General features: G+C 36.0%; 1 protein-coding gene across 1 annotated transcript; it reads left to right on the top strand.

Annotated features, from left to right (window-relative positions):
- The first annotated feature begins 492 nt into the window (after positions 1-492).
- LOC131673804 (protein stoned-B-like) lies at positions 493-21,426 on the top strand. The gene is made up of 16 exons (XM_058952099.1): positions 493-665; positions 6,288-6,647; positions 6,699-8,828; positions 8,861-9,205; positions 9,314-9,917; positions 10,158-10,452; positions 10,866-11,047; positions 11,117-11,288; positions 11,356-11,563; positions 11,638-12,132; positions 13,048-13,282; positions 13,349-13,517; positions 13,593-13,707; positions 13,821-14,139; positions 14,741-14,951; positions 16,422-21,426. The coding sequence occupies exons 2-16, from the start codon at positions 6,318-6,320 to the stop codon at positions 16,579-16,581; spliced, it is 5,970 nt and encodes a 1,989-aa protein (XP_058808082.1). The 5' UTR covers positions 493-665; positions 6,288-6,317; the 3' UTR covers positions 16,582-21,426.
- Positions 21,427-21,675: the final 249 nt, after the last annotated feature.

Genomic DNA, 21,675 nt, shown 5'->3' with positions numbered 1-21,675 from the left:
ATTATTATTTTATTATTTTACATTATTTTACAGCACCAAAAAACTTTATTATTTAAAAAATTCTCAAAATTTGGTGCATTTTTAAAGAAAATTTATACAGATAAACATTTTTCTTAAATTTTTTCGTTAAAATATTAAAAAGAAAATATACTAATTATTTCGATTGTGTTTACTTAGAATAAAGTAATAATTCAATAAACTCGAAAGTAGAAAAAAAGCAAATTTATAGGGGCAAAACAATGTAGGATTTGCACACTCGCCCAAAGCAAAAATCTCACATTCGATTGTCCCTCGCAGTGAGAAGTGATGATCCTGACCCCCCTCCTTACCCCACCTTTACAAGCCCAAGCAAGATATAAGCCGCTGGCGCAGCTCAGAGGGAGGGTGGGTGGTTATGATAAAGCGCGCCGACGCAAAGGATATGGCACATGCGCCGTTCCGCACTGTACTAGCTCCCCGTTGCGTTTTAGTAAAGTCGATCGATGCTGGAAATAGCGCACGGCGACCTACGGATAGCTGCTGCTCTGCCTCTCTCGTTCTCGTCTTTTTTAAGTTGCATTTTATTCGGCTCGACGGGAATTCGCTACAACGAGGGGCTGTGCGTTTTAATCACCGTGGTGACATGACGCGGAAAAAATGCTCGGCTGGTTAATGGCCCGACAATCGTAAGTACATTTCAATACGTACGTAGAGAAGCATGCCGCTCTTTAGGTGGTGAACGAGTGAGAGATGATCGATGCCCACCATGTAGTCAAAGAGATTTGCATGTGCGCGCTTTCTCTCTCTTTCTCCACCAAGCATAGTCGACTGCTAAAACTGGCTGAGAATACAACTGTGTTTTGTGTGTGGCAGGTGAGACTGCAATCAAGGTCGATCATTCTTTTTTTCTAATTCCTGTGCGGATGCTGAATGTTAATTGTTGCGGGATATGTGCGTGGCCTTGAAGTTTGCTCCTGAAAGAGCGTGCGACATTCTTATTTTTGGCAATGATGGACTTGTGCACGTGAAGTTTGGCGAATTATTTTTTATTCCGCGATTTGAGTGTAAAAACTTTCTCGCTATTATGCACGCAAATAGCCTAACCCTATTAGAAGATCGCATGAAAGGAAAAAGCTTTCGAGACATTGACTTGGAGTTATTTAAAAGAAATCATGCTCGCGGCGAATAATTTCATGGTGCGTGAAAAGTCTCCAATGGGTAATCGAATGAGCGAATGGACAATTATTGAGCCGTGCACTTCGGTATAGTTTTCCGTTCGAGTAACATTAAAATTTTTTTTTTTCAATCATCGACTTTTCACTTGGCAGAAAGTCGATCCAATGAGAAGACTTGATAAGCAATCGCGCTAGCAAGTTCCTTATGAGCTTCTGCGCTTTCCTTCCTTTCGTCGTTTCTGCCGCGCGTTCAAATTGAAATTTTCCATTGAGACTTGAGATTGCTTCTTCTCTCTTGGCTTTAATTCTCTTCAAGTGGCGCTTCATGGCAACCGCTCGAGGTGATTTGCGCAATGACACCAACAGAAAGAAAAAGTTATCTTCGATCATTGTTACATCTACTCATTTTCCGTTAGGACCCTGTTACTTGTAGCAATCTGTTGATCTTTACTGAAAAACTTTGATATACTGCGGATTTTTCGCGTGTTGAAATTTTACTCGCTAAGAATAAGACTTTCCTTTCTTTGCTCAACACTTTTCAAGGGGGGCAGGAGGGAGGAGTACCTTAGTTATAACTCTGGCTGGATTTCATTAGTTCGTTTGCTGTGCACATAACGCAGCTGAAACGCTCACAGCTTTTCATTAATCAACGCTTCGCGAGCAAATATAGAACAAAATGCTTCGAAATAAAAACAAAATGCGTGCATAATGAAAACCTCGCGTGCATAAAAATATAAAAGTTTTTTAGTGTTATTATACACTCCCTCATCTATTATTAGATTTGTTGGTACTTAAAGGCTCCTCGTTTGGCATGCAGGACAATTGCCTACCAATTTATTCGCCACAAGCACTATGCGCACCGCGGGCTTTCGCGCGGAGTTATTCATTCTCACGTGCTGGAATAGGAATGAAAAAGGTATCAAGCCTAATCGTCACGGAGCAGTGGAACAACGTGGCCGGCGTGCGTTGCGCAGGCACGCATCGAAAGCGAGAGTAAAGGAGGAAGGGAAGGGGGAGGGTGAATTGCGAGGGCCACTCCTTCTCCCCCCCCCCTCCGGCCCCCTCCCTTATTTTAGCTCCCGCACACGACACTTTCGTTTCGGCCGAAGACGAGGATCGATCGTCTCCCCGCAGGCGTTCTGCTGCTTCTGCTGCTGCTGAGTGTAAACGAGAAATTTTATTGTATGTGTTTCCTACTTTGTCGATAATATGAAAATTTCGAGGTCTTTTTCTCCTGTTGGATTGTGGATTTGTTGTTATTGCTAATCGATTCCTCGTTGTAGATATGAGGTTTTGTTTTTATCCTTGGATTTATTTTATCTCAATTGAGTCTCGCTGAAAAAAGATTATATGGGCTAGCTAGATAAACGCTGCGAATTGACGATGTGAAAGTGTACCGATGAAATTTCTTTTTTCTGAGTGTTGAATGAAAGAATTCAGTGTTTGTACATTATTGTCAATATTGTTGTATGTGTAACCAAACGCACGTACACTCGTAGTTTGAATTGTCCTTTGTTCTATTTATAAAATCCAATCAAACAAATATCGTATTTCCATAAACATAACAAATATTCAATAAAAACCGGGCTATTACGACCTTTTGAATAAATTTCTATGATAAAAAAGATAGTCCATTATACGAACCCCTTAAACTTAATTTTATGACCGTGAATTAACAGAACATCGCGCAGTAAATTCCAAAATAAAATCTTATCAGTCTTGCAAATATCTCGCTCGTCGAAGAAAAAGTACATCTCAATCTCAAAAAACGCGCCGTAACGTTTTAAGAGTCTCTCGACTAACGAACTCTAATTAACCAAACTACCATCGCACGACGACGATAGTGAAGTGGCATTATCACTTGTGCACTCGCAAAAATTGTATCAGAAGAATATCACACGAATGCTTTGGTTTTACAGATCTTGTGAATATCAGAAATAACGATAAAGGAGTGCTGTTCTTACGCGACACGCTTAATAGTTCATGTTTCTTGCGGAAATTAAATTATTCTCGCGCGTGCGAAAAGATTGTTTTGTGTGCTAATTAGATGGATTCACTGAATTTTTTGTTATAAATGCAAGATAGGTGCAAGACACCACGGCGTTTGATGTAATGCTGAATAGGATGTACTAACTCTATAACTCTTTGTTAACTGTCACGGTCATTATTTGGTCTAGTAACGTGAATGAACAGTTCAGTTTGAGCTTAAATTATAAATTTAACTCAGCTGAATGTAAAATGAATTTCTGTTGGTATCAGTGATCATCTGATTCTTACACTAACTTTCGAAATTTTTTACGCAAACGCTTTAAAAAAAATTATATCATCACATTTCGATGGAGACAATGCAATTGAAAGAATTTTCATTTATCCTACCTCGATCACTGTATCCGATATAAAAAAATTAAGCAGACTTTCTCAATACTTCGTCGAACATTAGTAAGTAGTCAAACTTACGCACTCTAAAAAAACGGTAAATGAATTCTCGTTCACCAAAAACGAATGTTTGTCGCCATAATAATCCCCTCGTTGTACCTACAGTCATGGCCTTGAGCTTGCTAAAAGCGCACCTGAGCGTGAACCCTTGTATATTTGACAAGACAATCCCCACCCCCAACAAAAAAATACTTAAGGAGAGGGAGAAATAGAAACGAGCTGTCCCGACCGGTTTCCTAGGGGTGGCGCGCTCGTGGGTAGCTATGCGGCCTAATCGATATGAGTGTGCAACGACGCCCACCTGATCTTTTCTCTCTTGGGCTTCAACAATCCACTCTCCCCTACCCCCGAATTATTTTATTGATGAGTATGCGCACATGTGTGTTGCTCTCCTTTTTTTAGTTTTTCTCGGCGATGCGAGATTTTTTTGTGATATTTGATGTAGAGAATTGTTGAAAAACATTCGGCAAAAAAAAGAGCTTTTATAAGCATTGGACATAGTATTGTAATACAATTAACGTAATCTGATAATTAATAGAAACAGCGAAAACAGCATACTTTAACATATATAATTAATTGGTTTCAAGCTTCTTGGAAAGTTTCTATATCGAAATATGTAATAATTAAAATTTGCAATAAAATTCGAACTACAGCTGATTTCTAAATGATATTTCAATGTATAAAAAAAATATTCTATCATTTCTTTTTTTTCAAGAACCAAGTAAGCGAGTGAATATATAATCACTGTAATGAGAGTTAGGTCAAATTTAATAATCGACTCTTCGATTTCACTACGTATTATAGTTCTCTAACCATACGACTTGACTCTCTTTTGTTCTCTCTTTTCCTCTCTCAAAGGACAAGTGCAACGACACATGACGGGTATGGGCGATCAATCGCACTGTATACTCTTTTTTTCTCTTAGATTACGCTTCTAAAGCCCGCATCAATCAATTAGAATGTCATGTACGTGCAACGGAAATTACAACATCGCAGCTGAGTAAATAAATAATCGACAAAGTTATTTCCATCCTTTTTTTAAAAAAGATCTTTACGTCGGTGGGGGTTAATTATTGATTTAAATACTGCAGTGAGCCTTCTTCTAACAATCGATATTCTCCTCTTTATATACACATACCTACCTGCTTTTCTATCTTTGTTCTCTCTCTCTCTCTCTCTTTCTCTCTCTCTCTCTTTCTCTCTCTCTCTCTCTTTCTCTCTCTCATACGCTCTTTTTCTCTCTTTCAGTCGATTTGCAATACATTAGCATTGATTTATTGAAAGTGTTTATGTGGACTTTGAGTTTTTTTTACACTTGTTAGCGTCGCGTGGCTTTATTTTTCTGTATGACGTATTTTCCAATTCGATATTACGTATGGATGAGCAGAACGTTTGCGATTGATTTTTTTTTATTTCTTTGTGCCTTAAAGCTTATAGCAAAAATAGACTTGCAGTGTACTAGGGATGAACGGTGATTTGATAGAAAGATGAATCGCTTTCTTCGTACATCCGATATAAACGTTTAACTTCGTAGAGTAAATGTTGAACGTTCACAATACTTTACTTTTTGATTACACATGAACTTTACGTATTTTTAGTTTTACTTCTTCAAATTCATTTACATACCTAAACCGAAGACTAAAAGACAAATAAGGTAAAAATAACGCGAAGAAACTGTAGAGAAAACAAATGCCCCAAAGTGATTATACCGAGAGTGTGTTAACGAAAAATGTAATAGTAGTATTGTGGACACCACGTGTAGAGAGAAATGGAATCGAGACTATCCTTCTGTCCGATCAGTTTGGCATCGAGTCAAGTTTACACTGACATATATTCCGCGTGTGGCTTTACTTTCACGATTATTGATTGAAATTTACTTTGCCGCAAGGTGAGCCATTGCTCAGGGTCCCTGAGCAATGGCTGAGTGTAAATATAAAAAATTGAATGTTACATTGAATATTCATGTACACATTGTAAGTTGCATGACAATTGCTTTCATTAAGATTGTTAAATGAAAACCCCGAAATGTTGTCGAAAGATGATGATCGCCTTAACATTATATTATTCCCGTAGGAAATGTTAGAGCAGTAGTAATATTTAAAAAAAAACGTAGAAAGTCGGCGCAATATTCGCAAAAACCCAAATGAGACAAGTAAGGCCAAATAAGTTTTAATTAATCATACAGAAAAAAACTTACTTGAATCTAACTGATGGTGTGCTTATGCTTGTTCCTGTAATTTTGATCCTGTAAAAGTTGTTTAACTAAACTGTACTATTGTAAAATAATATCTGAATGCTTGATATTATGTTTGCTTGGAAGTTGCTAGCAAACCAATTTGCTAGGATAACTTCTTGCACTTTTATCGTATGCCAAGAGAAAAAATTTGATATGCCCTTAACCTTTTCTATTCTAATTGCTTTAACCAGAAAATAATTATTTTTAATAAAAGATAATCAATAAAAAAATGAACTATTTAAAAAAATTTATAATATATCATGAATAATATGTTATAAAAAAGCTGTTGTCAACATTTCCGTAAACTAATTATAATAATATATAACGTGTTTGTGATATTTTTCAATATTTAAATTTAAAAAATTGATTAGCTAGATTCAAAAAAAAGTTTATTTTCTTTTTACTAATTCACTAACCGAAACGTATATTCAAATAAAAATATCTTATGTAATAATTTACAGAGGCCTCCACACCACGTTAGCTCTTAGAGGATGCACAAGCTAGCTAAGGGCCTGAAAAAAAAGAAAAAGCAGAAGAAGGGCAAGAAGGGAGAGGACGACGAGGAGTTCGATCCAGAGGAGCTTGAGCGTTACAGACGCGAACGAGCGGAGGCCCAACAAAAGCAAGCCGAGGAAGCAAGCACCACTGAGGCTGCTACTGCTGCAACCGGTAACGACGAGTGGAAGAAATTCCAGGCACTCACATCGGGTATCGACTCAGTTCTCAAAAAGACTCAAGACGACTTAGATCGTATCAAGTCAACCTCGTTCTTCCAACGCAAGGCGCCGGAGCCCGAACCTGATCCTGAGGAATCACCCGAGGTTATTGCCAAGAAACAAGAATTAGCCAAACGTTACGCTGGTTTTGACGAGCAAGGTAATCCCATCGAAGTCAAAGACGAACCCGAGGAGGAAACAGTTAAACCTCTACCCGTGACCGAGGATGGTATTGTAGAAGTACCTGACGACGACGAGTTCGAGGAAGAAGATGATATCTTCGACACAGATTACATTGAGACACTCCAAAAAGTTGTTCAGGAGGTCCAATTAGCATACATTCCAGAAAGTCCTACAGAGGAAGAATTAGGTGACGATCCTTTCGATACTAGCAACGCAGATAAAGTACTCAAGACTGTCGACAAGAAGGGCAGAAAAGTAGTTAGTTTGGGCAATGCTGTTGAAGTACTTGCTGGACGCGTTGATTATCAGAGTACCTGTAAAATTGGACGTAATAGACCACGAATAAATAGAGATCTCTTATTAGAAAGCTTTGACGCTGACGCAGAGCCTATACCTTCAAATAATACAGAAACAGAACCTATTGAAGTTGAAAAAACATTATTAGACGACGACAGTGATTTGCCTGACATTCCAATAGACTTAACTCAACTTCCACCAGTATCGCCTAGACCTATCACACCTGCAGCAAACGAAGAAACTGATAACGATTTGAACAAACCGTTGGACATATCTGAATTTGAAAGCTTCAAAGACAAGACACTATTGGACGAAGTTCCAACATTAGACGACGACGAATTCGATTTAACTGCCCCAGACGAGACAGTCGTTTTAGAAGAACCTGAGGATCCATTTGCTGCTAAGGAACCGGAGGATCTTGGTTTCCAGGAAGAGATAATTGAAGCTTGTTTCGAAGCTGCGAGTATCATCAACGAAGACGATCCCTTTGACACTACTATCGCAGCGAACATCTTACCTGGCAAAACAGAACTCAAATTTATTGAGAAAGAACTCGAACAGGTTCCCATATCTGAAGTATCGATATCTCTTACAGATCCTAGTGGATTGAAATGTGATTATGAAACTGGATTATTAAAGAATCAATCAAATAGTCTTAGTGTTACAAAGAAAGACTTACTAGGAGGTTCAGCCACAGATTTAAGTCAGTTAGCAGATAAACCTATCAAACCAGTTGAGGAGATCTCATACGTCGATCCATTTGATACCTCAAATATCCAAGAATTACCTCCGGGAAGAACAGAACTCAAAGTTCTTGAAAAAGAACTTTTAGGTGAAAAGAAAACACCGACGCTAGACGATCTAGAAGACGACGATTTTGATCCTAGAGCAGAGGAAAAGAAAGCAGCACCACCGATAAGACCACCACCGATTACTCCTAAGGTTCCTGTTGCCGTACAAGCTGACGAAGAAGTTCCAAGAATTAGTGGTAGAAAACCATCCAGACCAGAAGCTCTTGACATTGCTCCGAAGATAGTTGCCTTTAATATACCAACACCTAAACCAGATCTTCTAGCATCTAGTGAAGAAGAAAAAGCATTACCAAGTAAACCTCTAACACCTTATTATCCTCAAAAATCGATCGAAGAAGTCCTTCCAACAGAAGACGAAGTAGACGGTTCTGACATCGATCCTTTCGATACAAGTTTTGTAGCAAATACTGCACCTGGAAAAACAGAATTGAAAATTATTGAATCGGAACTTTTAGCTGAGGAATCTGTTATTGGAATTTCACATAGTGTCAGTGATCAAGATTTAGAGTCAAGAGATAAACCACTTCCGCAAAATCGTAGGCAAAGTGACTTTGGTACCGTGACAGGTCGACCTCAAATTATCAAAAGCTCTGAGGTTATAGAATCGCTTATAAATAAAAGAAAAGCACTTGACAAGAGGCAAGATAGTATTTTAGACACCGACGTTGAAGTTGCAGGTGAACCTTTAGCTCCAAACGTCAAACCGAGTACGATCGAAGAAGAAGTTGAACTCTCTTACAAAGATCCCTTTGACACATCTATTGCGGAGAATATTTTGCCAGGAAAAGCTGAATTGAAAATTCTTGAGAACGAATTGAGTCAGATTCCGGAACCAGAACCAGTTAAACCACATCCAGTTATCGAACTCGTCGCAAAGAAACTCTATTCTGTCGACGAAGATCCAGATTTCGATCCTAGAGCTGAAGAGAAAGATATATTGTGTCAGGATATCGGAGAAGCACCCGCTGATAAAATTCTCACACCAATCCAGGACTAAGTGAAAAAAAAACTGTGTGAATTGTTGAACTAAATTTCTCGTTAAAAATGGATTCCAAAGGAGGGAATCCATTTCTTATGGACGATTATTCCGCCGGAGCAGAAGCAGGACCACCTACATCAAATCCCTTCCTACAGGATTTTGGCGATCCTAATCCGGTTTCTACCAATACTGATGCCAATCCATTCTTAAGTTTTGTGGCTGATACATCGTATCAAGCTTCTGCTACTGACTATACAAATCCATTTGCTTCATTCGGTGCTCCTGAAGCAGCAGCTGTACCTGGACCCGAACAAAATATTTTTATCACACCCGAAGTGGCATCTGTACCACCTACGACAACGGTGAATATCTTCGAAGAATCATCAGTCCAGGTAAATTTGTCAATTCTAACCCGAACCCTATAGATGTTTTTATTAATAATTTTTTTATTATTATTCCATTAAACAATTAATTATAAAAATCAATGCAACTTATAACAGGTAACAAGTCCACCACAATCAATACATGATACGTCACCACCAAACAAACCATCACGTCCGCTACCACCACCGAGACCAGGCGCACCACCACCCCCGCCGCGCAACACAAAAGATCTGATCCTATCGGTGACGGGAGCTATGGACGAGACCTCGAATCAGATGCTGGATCGGTTGCAAGCAACACGAACGCCGAGTCCAACGCTGATGCACTCGCCGTCACCAACGCCGGAGCACAGCTTCGCCGACCTCCTCGACGTTGATGGCAGCGTGCCGGATCTCGTGCATGACGTTACATCCAAACAACAACCATCATCTGCCACACAAGATATGCTGGGTTTGTTCGATGCGCCGGCACCACCGTCAACTGATCAGCAACCTGTAGTCAATGCTAACTTTACAACTGGGTTAACGGAGACACAAGGCCAAGTGGAAATGACGGTGGCGTCGTCGACATCGGATGAGATACCAGCTACGGACGCGCCGCCCTTAACGTCGGTGTTGTCGGATAATCCGTTCTCCGATGTCGGACCGACGGAGGGTCATGTCGATCTTGGTCTCGTTCAAGATAAAAGGCCTTCCCTCACAAGTGGATCACCAGTTGCTGGTTTGTATGATTTTGTTGACTAGCCATTTTACCCACATCACTACTAGTTTAACTCTACGGAATATATATGAAACTTTTTTAAGTTATTAAAATTATTACTAAATAAAGGGTCTACTACAAATTAGGAAGCTAAAATTAATCACTAAATTTTATTTTTTAATGCTTAAAAAATCTTGATCATTAGCTATTTATATGCTTTTAAGTCACAATTACAACTAATTTATCCTTATTGAAATTTAGCAGAAGCCGTTGCAATGGAAATGCCAGAAGTAATACCTACAGCCGTAGTTGAGCCAACGGTACAAGAACAAGTTCCGTCATCTGGTTATTTCAACGATTTGTCAACAACAGACACCTTCCAAACGCCGGGTCCTCCGCCGAAACCACCAAAACCAGCACCACCACCACCTCCAACTCGTGGTGCTAATGCCAGCACCGGTGGTAGCGGCTTTGCTGACCTTTTTGGTGCTCCTGCACAAAATGTTGCACCGGTTAGCCCTATCACAGCTACTGAATTTCCTGTCGTTGGATACGGGTAAGAATGCACAAAGATATTTTTTGTTTGATCTTCAAATTATAAGTTGTTCAGAACGTCAAAAGTGCTATTTTGATCATTATTTATTAATATAAATTAAATTAAAGTAAATTAAAGTATTTGTATAATTTTTATATAAATTTGTATAATACAAATAGTGGATTTTCAGGGCAAATTAAAATGTAAATTACATTGGCGTTATTCGTATACGAGTAATTAAGATTATGAGCTTTTTAATTGCTTACGTAGTTGATGATGTAGTGAGATGAAAGTTACCCTAAGTATAAAAGTTCTGGTTTTAATTAAATAAAATAAGTTGAAATCCTTTTATATTTAGTGAGACTATAATTATAATACTTTAAGTTATTATATTTAAATTATTACATAAAAAAATTTTACATTTTCATTCATAGGGCAGAAAACTCGACTTTTGAAACAACAACACAATCCGCCGAGAACACAAGTGACGCCTTCGATGCATTCGCATCCAAATTCGATAAAGCAGCAGAGTCTACGAGTACTGGAGCTGATCCATTTTATGATCCATTCACTGGTGGATCGGCCGGTCATACAGCCATGGATACAAGTAGCGATGGTGATTTACTTCAATCTTTAGATTTTGTTGTAATAAATTTAATTATTACTTCTCGTTTGTGATTTTTAGTTTGGGGTGATTCATCGGCAGTGTCAAAATCAGGGCCAGTGTCTGGCTTCGACGATGAAGATGGCGCAGGTTTTGATTCGTTTCTCAGCATGACTGCACCACCACCAGACGTTACACCCAGGAGACATTCACGTGACTCCGACGAGGGTCCTGACTTCACTATCCACATCAAGTAAGAGTTCTGCTTTTTGCAATTTGAAATTTAACAATTGTCTGAAATTAATTTTTGTAAATTGTAGGCCAAAAGAAGGCGGCGATCAATATGGAATGGTCGAAGGAGGTCCAGTGCCTGTTTTAGCACCACCACCTAAGAGCCCGATGAATGCTGCCTATGCTGATAGCTCACCACGATTCAATCCTTTTGACAAAACTGGTTTCGCTGTTCAAGATGCTGCATTGCCAACCGAAGGTGCTCTACCATCGGAATTGACTAGAACAGATTCTCAAGTGAGTACTTTTTCTGTAAACATTTTTTCCATAACTACGTTAAACTGTGAAATAAAAAAAAATTATTTTTGAAGGAAACACCACCAACACCATTGTTCGACGAAGATTTAAGTCAACCGCTCGAGGATTTTCCACGCATCCATTACGATGGTGAAAGTTGGGAGATGCAGTTACGTATGCCAATCAAAAAGAAAATCACTGGACAACGTTTCTGGAAGAAGATCTTCGTAACCCTCGTTTATCAAGGCGACAATCCAATTTTACAAATCTTTAATAACAAGGGTGACAAGGATCCATTTCAAGAATTGCCGTTGCTGGCTTGCTACTCGGTCTCAGAAATTGCGGCCCAGCAGTATGACCAGTACGGCAAGATATTCACCGTGAAACTACAGTATATATTCTACAAAGAAAGACCAGGCGTTAGACCTGGTCAAGTCACTAAAGCTGGTAGAATTACCGATAAACTCAGTCAGTTCGCTGCTTATGCTATTCAAGGAGATTATCAAGGTGTTAAGGAGTTTGGTAGTGATTTGAAGAAACTTGGATTGCCTGTTGAACATGCTCCTCAGGTATGGTTTCGATGTTCATTAGCTATTTATTATTTCTCTCTGTTCTCACGCGTTTTCAAGTTCAGCAAAGATTTAAACCTTTGTATTTGAAGATGAGCGGCATTTTTTTTCTTTTTCGCTACACAATTATTTTTGAATATTGCATGTAGAATTTTCGAATAAAAATGATTGTGGTAATAAGATTGTTAAAGACAAAAATGATTTTATGCTTTCTTCAAATTGCTTGGATTCGTTACCAAAAAATTTTTTTGAAAGTTGATTGATTTAATTTTTTTTTATGGTAACGTCCTCAAGTATTTATCTTTATGGATGTTTCTGATATGACTTCGAAGAGACTCTCTTACGTGGACAATGTTCCATGCAAAAAAGCCTCCTGGTCGTCATATTGGCCAAACAATTCCATTGAATTCATGGCTTTAATCTTGTTTAACTTGACAAACGTTTATTATATGTGTAATCCACACTTTTATCCTCTCTCTCAAGTGACTAACATTATTGATACGCAGTCAGCGATATATTACTTTCATTTTCTAGCTTGAAAGTAAGTAAACTGAGATTGAAAAAAAAGATCAAAATCATCATGTCGTGCTCAAAGCTTAGTCTTTTTCTTTAATTTTTTCCTTCATAGATTTTGAATTTGGCTAGCAAAGCTTAGTCCATAAAACTTTTTGTTTGATTGTTCAAAATAATTTCACAACAGAATGAATCATTAAACTTGCACAATGTGTTTTGATTACACATCATCATCGTCGTGTGCAAGATGCTTAAAGCATTCACTCAGTTAATGAAAAAGCAATAATATTATACATTTTCAATATATTCATTGCTTTCTTATCGATAATCTATTCATTCATTTTAGCATTCACTCTTAATTAAATAAAAAAAATGTCACTATCTACACGCCTTTCTTCGCAGATGTCACAGTTGTTTAAACTGGGGTCCATGAGTTATGAGGATCTCAAACAATTCTCAGTAACGATCGAGGAAGCCTTGTTCCGATTGAACGTCCATCGTGATCGAGCTTTAACGTACAAAATGGAAGAAGTTCAAATTAGCGTCGTCGACGAAATTTATGTCGAACAGAACTGGGAAGGACATGTAGAGAAACAAATCGCGAGAGTTAGATTGTTCTTCCTTGGATTTTTGTCTGGTAAATTGTTGTTTTAAAAGAATAAGCTAAATCTAACAACATAATTATTAAACCATTGGATTTCAGGTATGCCTGACGTGGAATTAGGAGTAAATGATATCCGAAGACAGGGAAAAGAAGTTGTCGGCAGGCACGACATCATTCCCGTAGCAACCGAAGAGTGGATTAGACTTGAGAATGTTGAATTTCATTCGTGCATACAACAGGATGAGTTTGAGAAAACGAAAATTATTAAGTATGTTTAATTAATACATATATAGTCTAACTTCTGTTAATAATACTAACGGGTTCTTTTACTAAAAAAACAAAGATTTAAACCACCGGATGCATGTTACATCGAGTTGTTGAGGTTCCGTGTGAGGCCACCAAAAAATCGTGAATTGCCGTTACAACTGAAAGCTGTTATGTGTGTCACTGGTAACAAGGTAACTAATAAAATCACCGATTCATTCAATATTCCAAGCTCACTAAATAATAACTTTATCAATTAGATTCCAACCAAAATTCTAATTTATTTTTGTAATACAATGACGTACAGGTCGAACTGCGTGCCGACATTCTCGTGCCAGGCTTTGCATCTCGCAAACTCGGTCGAGTCCCATGCGAAGACGTAATGGTTCGATTTCCTATACCTGAATGTTGGATCTACTTATTCCGTGTTGAGAAACATTTTAGATATGGTTCGGTCAAATCGGCACATAGGCGCACCGGTAAAGTTAAAGGCATTGAACGTATTCTTGGTGCTATGGAAACGTTAGATTCGCAACTTATGGAGACAACTTCTGGACAAGCCAAGTATGAACATCAACATAGAGCTATTGTTTGGAGAATGCCAAGGTTACCTAAGGAAGGACAGGGTAAGTCTTTGTTAAATAATTAAGTAGATTTTTATTGAATTTTGAATTAAATCTTGAAGAAATCTTTTATACAATACAATTACATTAACAATTTTTTTAATGATATAGAATTTTGACAACTGTTTAAGCTAAACAGGGACATTTATCGTATAGAACACAAAGTCCACAGTTGTATAGTAGGTTCCCTATTTAGGTCATCGAATAAAGATTCGCGCGTGCGTTCATTGCATAGATTTCCTATAATGAGTTAGCGATAAGCAGACGGCAATGAGATGCTCAGATAGAATTTTCAAGTTGCGAGCGAATATTGATCAATAACAACAGAGGCGAGCTTGTTTTACTGATTGTCCTACTTTTTTCTTTGTGCTCTGAAACTTTCAATTTAATTTCCCTTGTAAGCTCAGGGTGTGGTTAGCTTGTTAATTATAGTGACGGGTACTATCATTCGTCATAATTTTCATTCATTTTTTTGCTATTTAATTTCCATTACTCATATGACGCTTCGAAAACCGCGATTTATCACAAAATACAATCTCGCATAACATATACCCTAACTTTTCTAAAAAAAGAAACTTGATAAAAAAACTTGGTGTATCTCCAGGCGCTTACACAACTCACCAGCTGGTTTGTCGTATGAACCTGACCTCGTACGACCAGATTCCGGAGAAGCTTGCCGAGTATTGCTATGTTGAGTTTACAATGCCGGCAACGCAAGTCTCACACACGACTGCACGCAGTGTCAGCTTCCAGAATTACGACGGTGATGAGCCGCCTGAGAAATATGTGAGAAATCTATCGCGTCACGAGTACAGGTAAACCTCTTTCTTCCTGCGATTATCTTCAAAAGGATTGCACCTTTTTTTGTAATTGTGTGAGCTTATTCGGAAACTAGCAATTGAATTGACGAACGAAAAACAACGATGTGTGTATGTGTGCGTGTGTGTGTTCATATGAAAATAGTCATTAGGCTCTTAATCAGAAATGCAATATCTTAAATAAAATTACGATAAAAGCAATACTTATGATTTATGGTACCCGTGAGAGTAATTTATAATCTCATGTGATGCATTTTCTATCACAAATAATTATGAGCAGTTGTAAATACTCACACAAAACTGAATCTCCATAATCTTCACTAATGCATTCGATATTTTTACGTTTTTCATAATATTTTTACCTAAAAGTGATTCGTGACTTTCGTAAAGAAATAACATGTGAGTGCAACACAATTTAAAAATCTTGAATATGAAAATTAAAAAATCTTAGTAAAATTGTTTTTTAATATCGTTACGCATTGTCACATAGTTATATAATTTTTTTTCTTTCTAATGGTTAAACATAAGTTCAAATAACATATCACATATAAAAAAATTGAAATATTAAAATTATAAATATTTTATTTTTCTATAAATTTTACAAAGGTGTAAAGAAAAATTATGAATCAGTCCTGATTTTTTAAGTGAAAAACAACATTGAATGCGTAAAATGTTTATGAAATGGTAAAGGTGATTTTTTTATATATTTAAAAGTTTTGAAAAATCGTAAAATTTTTCATGATACTCTTAAAGAAGTAAACCCTCACGGTTGATAGATTATGAAATATTTTCGTCTTTCATGTATAGTTACAAATATAGAAATATATAATATAAGTATAAATATTTAAAAAAATTAATCAGCTATAGTCTATGCAAATATCGTTTTTTATATTCAATATTAATAAAATACATCTTTAATTCAACCAACTTTCCACTATTAAAATGAATAAAACACAAGAAACACACACACATACACACAACATTTTCTTATTCAACTGTAAAGATTTTCGCGACAATTGAGACGTAAATCCATAAATGCCATTAAAAAAAGCATCCACTTCCGACGCTCATTAATTGTAGAAACGATGGCCTCAAGCGCAACTATGCATAAATTTCAAAGTAAACGCTTGTAAAGTGCAACGCAACCAAAGCGAAGAAAAAATATTATGTATAGATGGCATACTTGTGAAAGTTTTTAGACTTTCGAGAAACCTTTGACTGATTTAACGTGTCTGGCTTTTGCGCAATAAAATCTGTGCATGCGCATCATGATTAGCTAACGTGATAGAGTACGAAAAAACTTTATAATACATATCTACACGCTTAAATTTTGAGTTGAAGGTCTTGAAAACAATATAAATTGGTGATTCGAATGCAAAGCTCGCTATGTGTAATAAATTCTTTGATGCAATCATTGTGCTGCGTGACAACTAATAATAATCAGAGTGATTAATTGTTTCTTCGTAGAGTTGGAATCGAGCATACGGTAGGGGAAGGTCCAGGTGCATATGTAGCAGCAACGTCGATATCGACGCCAAAGAAAACGGCAACGATACCAGAATCAGGCGGTGAGTCGCACGACGAATCGACCGAACACGCGGCATCCGACTCAGACTCGTCCGATTAAATATCATCACTTGAAGATTCCGCAAGTATATGTTAATAAAGTTGTCTACTTGGAAGATCGAGCATGTTTTCAATTTCGGGGAAAGTTTGATTTGTTGGCAAGAACGTTTGGTAAACAAGATTTTTTCTCTTTTTCCATATAAGTATAAATACAGTATGTGTTATTGTCACAAAGGAAAAAAAAACCTAAAATAAAACAAAACAACGTTAGTGTTGTATGAATAACATTCAAATTCTCCAATGATGAAGAGAACAGCCAAGTCAATTGAAGAAGAAACTCAGTTTTCCTCCTCAATCACGCCTTCTTTCGTCAAATTGAACTTTCTTCGATGTAATTGGTTCATCATTCACGCAGACAACGAAAGCATCCATGACAACAAATCGTTCGTTATATTGTAGTGAATTTCCGCTTTGACAAAAATCTTATGTAGCGGTAAAATAAATTTTGTTTTTCTCGTCGCTGTAGTTATATACAATGAGGTGCATTCGTTGTTCATTCCTCAGTTTTAGAAGAAGCTATAATCCCCTCCCCTTGAGCTGTGAATTGACAACGACGCGAGAGTCAGAAACAAAAAAGTAGTTACTTATATACATTCCAAGGGATATAAGCGATTGTACGTGCCTCGTTGATTCGCAAGGACAATACAAACGGAACACATACATACAGATACACATAGATTTTTCGTTTCTGCGTTCGTTCTGCAATTATTGTTGCACCTGATGAGACTGTCTCGATTTTCGAACTCACGCGCATTCCTATATAAACGTATATATCTCGCTTAGAGTTCCTCTAAATAGCCCACCGAATAGAGAATCATCAATCATCGAACTTGCCTTTGACGTTTTAAAATTTACCCGAGAAACAATGTATATTATAAATGAATTTAACAAACAAAGTCTACTGTGTAGCCTCATGTTGTTGTTGTTTCAATATATATAAATAACTCTATATATATATATATATATATATATATATATATATATATATATAGAGAGATCACGCTTGCCATAGTGTTATAACATTCCTGAAAAAAAATGAACAAAAAAAAAATAACAAGTAAAAGTTGTTGTTGAGTCGTACTTGTATTCTTGTCTTGAAGTATGTTGCGAGAGTGCCACGTATGTTTTTAATTTTTGTTTGCGGTGCCTAGGTGTCTTGTGTGAGAATCCCCCGATATAAAAGAAATTATAATCTTTTTAGCATTTAAGGAGTGGACGTAACTTTCACCTATCTTATAATAATCGAAAGAGCCTAAATCATTTTGTTGACAAAAAAACGATAATATCTAACCCTAAGCAATATTTTTCATACATGATGACCGATTGAAACCTTTCGAAAATTAAACTTAAAATTAGTTTATTTAAGCTCTTTCTTTCGATCTGTGTATCATTAGATTCGAGCGAAAGTAATCAATTTAGTCGTATGAGCTTCTTTTCTTTTAATAATTATTTTTGTTTTTCCCAATTATTCTCGCGTCAGATGCGCTGAGTACGACGCTAAATACACAGCTAAACCAAATACTAGTCATTTAAGCAGATCGTTAGCCAAGTAAGTTAAAATATACGACGCGACAGCAGCGTCGCACCTCAACAGTACTTAAAACAAATAAATAAAATAATGCGCTTCTAGATATCCCCCTCCTCTCCCCCTTTCACATATCTCAATGCGTTGCATATATGTGTAAAAATTGTAGTTGTTTAAGGATGATAATCATGTAAGTTTCATTTATGAAGTTAGTTTGATTTTGACGTTTTTCGTCTCGTTCCTGAACAACAAAAAGGGAAGAGAAAGAAGAGTAAGCTTCTAGTCACATTTATCGCGAATATCGATGAACCTCGTCGTATAACGCGAATAAAGTCCTTAGCTCGTAAGAATATAGATTGTAAGGTAGAGTTAATAGACTTTTTTTTATTCACCAGTTGATTTTTGTTTTTTTTTACAAGGCATCTTTGTTATCGTTTTGAAAGATTTTTTTATTTGTTCTTTTATATTCATTGCTTTTGCAGATTCTGTGTGCCATAGAACCAAGCGATTTGTTTAAATAAAAGTATTTTTAGTGAGTAATATAGATTCTTATCGAACATAATTGTGATAATTAGATAAGCATAAATTCAGTTGAACTTCAATTGTTGCAATAATTAAGTAAGTAAGATTATTAATTGTGCATTTATTTTGCAGTGCATACAAGTGGTCATAAATTGTAATTCCAAAACTTAGGAATTTGATTCGTTCCGTCTTCTAGATAATATTAGACGTTATAAATTTTCAGACGAATAACGGAACATTTTTTCTTTAGGCCAGAAAAACGTAACGCGTATAAAATATATATTTAGATTCATAATAACACATATAAAATTAGAAATACATAGTGAAACCTAGTCCTCCGTCGTAGCCAAAACATGTAACACGTGCATAATCCTCGGCCATATACATCGTTATACATGTAAAAAGAAGTAACACGTTAGTTTTGTTTTCACATGAAAACACTTGAAATCGGGTCAGTCTTGTAGCTTCAAGCAATACAGAGACTTTATTTTGCTACGTGATTTACGGGATTGTTGAAAATGTTGAAAAACGAAGAAAATAAATCTGCCTCTGGAATATTTTTATATGTGAATGACGAAAAAACAAATATGAAAAACTCAGCCTTATTATGTTTTTGTAATATCGTTTTTTGCTTTGTTCTTGGATTCTCTACTTATTTTGTTCAAAAAATAATATATGCAACAATAAAAACCTTAAGAAGTATTATCAATTTTTTAAAACAATGTTTATTGATAAGCTGTGAAGTTGTTTTTTTGTACAAATTACTTTTATTCGAAAATGATGCAAAGTAAGATGTAATAATGAAAAGCTCTATGAAAGGAGTTTTTTAACGAAAACTTGCGAATATAAAAAATGCGAGTATTCAGCTTGTGATCTCAGTACCGTAATCGTGCACATGTAATTGCAAAATGAACATACAAATAATAAAAAGATATGTCTCATCTGTGGACAAATGGTAATGGATAATAATTAAATATATACTAATCATATTAATAAGGCGCGTCGAGAAAGACAAAAAAAAATGTATGACCACCACAATAGTAATAAAAATTCATAAGTTGAACCTATATCCACTAAAAAATGTAAGTCTAATTTACATAAATTGTATGAAATTATAGTGGAATTACCCAAAGTAACTTTAGGGTAAAATAAAATTGCGACGTGTTTTGATGATAGTTTCCGAACAAAAAGAGTGAAAGCATCCGGTCGATCAGAAAACTCTTTGAGCATAGCAAAAAAATGCAAAACTTATACGATATATACATAATGTAAATTACATTAGATTTTAAGAATAAATCCTCACTTGTGACTTAACGTTACACAATTGACAACAGCAATGAAAGTAACGGCAGATGCTTAAAATTATTACACGCAAATAACTAAACAGATAAAAGCATACATACACATATACACACCAAAGAATAAGACATTGATAATGTTATCGTATATTAATCAATGAGAGCCAACGGTGGAGTTCTGTAAAGTGTTACCGAACAATTTTAAGAACGCGTATAATATAAAATCTCTTTTCTGGTGAGAGTATAACGAGACGCAGCATGTCCCTCTTCATCCTCCTCCGCATTATAAGTCGTGTGACGAAAGAATGTGCAGCTATGTGCATGTCACGGGAAGATCATAAGTTAAAGAAACATCTGTTACGACAAATTGCACTATAATTAGATGAATCCAATAAACAATTGTAACAAATCTGAAGTTAAATTGCAGAATTAAGATATATATAAATAAAGTTTCATGATGTACCTAAACAAACTTATAATCAAATCTTGTCTGTTCAAAAATAACGTTGACGAAGGAGAAAATTTTTTTTTTTTTCAATGTACAACGGTTTGGTTGTTTGTGGGTGTGTATATACTACGGCGTAGTTAGAACACAAGAAATGCTACTTTGATAAACAAAAATAAAATATATATAAACATATATATACCCTGGGCGCTGCGCTTCGGCTAATTTTCTTTCATTTCTTTTTTTTTTTTTAGTTGCCAATGAAAAACCTCGATTCTATAATACTGTTGTGTTGTCTGGTCGTATATATTCTACATAATGTACTGAGGTTCGTTTTTATTCGAGAAAACGACCAAGTTTATGAATATATCAATGCATTGGCACACATTCTAGGACAAGAAAGTACCACCACAAGAAAAATCCTTTATATATACCTATACATATTCAATTAACAACATGTAAACTAATAATGAGTATCAATTTCACTAACTATAAAGTTTCAATAAGTAACAAAAAATGATTCAAGCGACACGCATACAATCTATAAGAATGAAATATTCGCAAAAAGTTATAAATATCTTGTGTACGGTGAAAATGGAGGTCGCAACCTCATCAAGTTGTATATCGATTTAACGGTGTGTAATGTATATCATGTTTGCTCGACGTACACATTAGTTAAAAAAAAATAATTCCAAAAGTTAAGATTAATTATTATTCAAAAAGTTATATAAAAATGAAGCCTGTACATGTATCATGGAAACCCTAGCTCTATATACTCCATTTTTGTTTTTTTCTGTGCGTAATGATGATGACAGAGAGAAAGAATGTAACGATGTAGAGTTGATGATGACAATGTATTCTTGTGTATGTATCATATGGCAAAAAGAATTATATGCATAACGGTTTAGCGAGTATTATGCAAAATAAAAAAAATACCAAGGAAACAAAGAGATAAAATAAATAACAAAAGCAGGAGCAGCGAATGATGAACCACTGTTAGCTGAAGAAAACCATCGATAAATTCTATGTATCGATAAATAATATAAAATTGTTTAAGTGATAATGAGTTTTCATTTTGTGCCCTGATAATAAATTTATTGTCTTGCGATCGATTTCAGTTTCGTCCTTCGATATACATAACGACAGATTATTCTGATTCAACTTCTATTCAGCAACTTTTCTTCGAACTGCAAAAAATGTTGATGAATAATAAAAGAATAGCGATGGAATATTTACATCAGTCCAGGCTTTCAAAATTATAAACCACTTTATAACCTCGAGCTCTTGACAACAATCGAAAAATTT

This window comes from Phymastichus coffea, unplaced genomic scaffold (genome assembly GCF_024137745.1).
Source record: "Phymastichus coffea isolate CEN01 unplaced genomic scaffold, Cenicafe_Pcof_1.1 PCOF00199, whole genome shotgun sequence".
Classification (NCBI taxonomy): Eukaryota; Metazoa; Arthropoda; class Insecta; order Hymenoptera; family Eulophidae; genus Phymastichus; species Phymastichus coffea.
This window is presented reverse-complemented; position numbering and strand designations above follow the sequence as displayed.

Excerpts from the sequence above, each read along its gene's own strand:
- LOC131673804 (XM_058952099.1), top strand. The coding sequence starts at position 6,318 with ATGCACAAGCTAGCTAAGGGCCTGAAAAAAAAGAAAAAGCAGAAGAAG. Across the intron at positions 11,289-11,355 it reads GACTTCACTATCCACATCAA|GCCAAAAGAAGGCGGCGATC; the intron begins GTAAGAGTTCTG and ends TGTAAATTGTAG. Across the intron at positions 14,140-14,740 it reads GTTACCTAAGGAAGGACAGG|GCGCTTACACAACTCACCAG; the intron begins GTAAGTCTTTGT and ends GTGTATCTCCAG.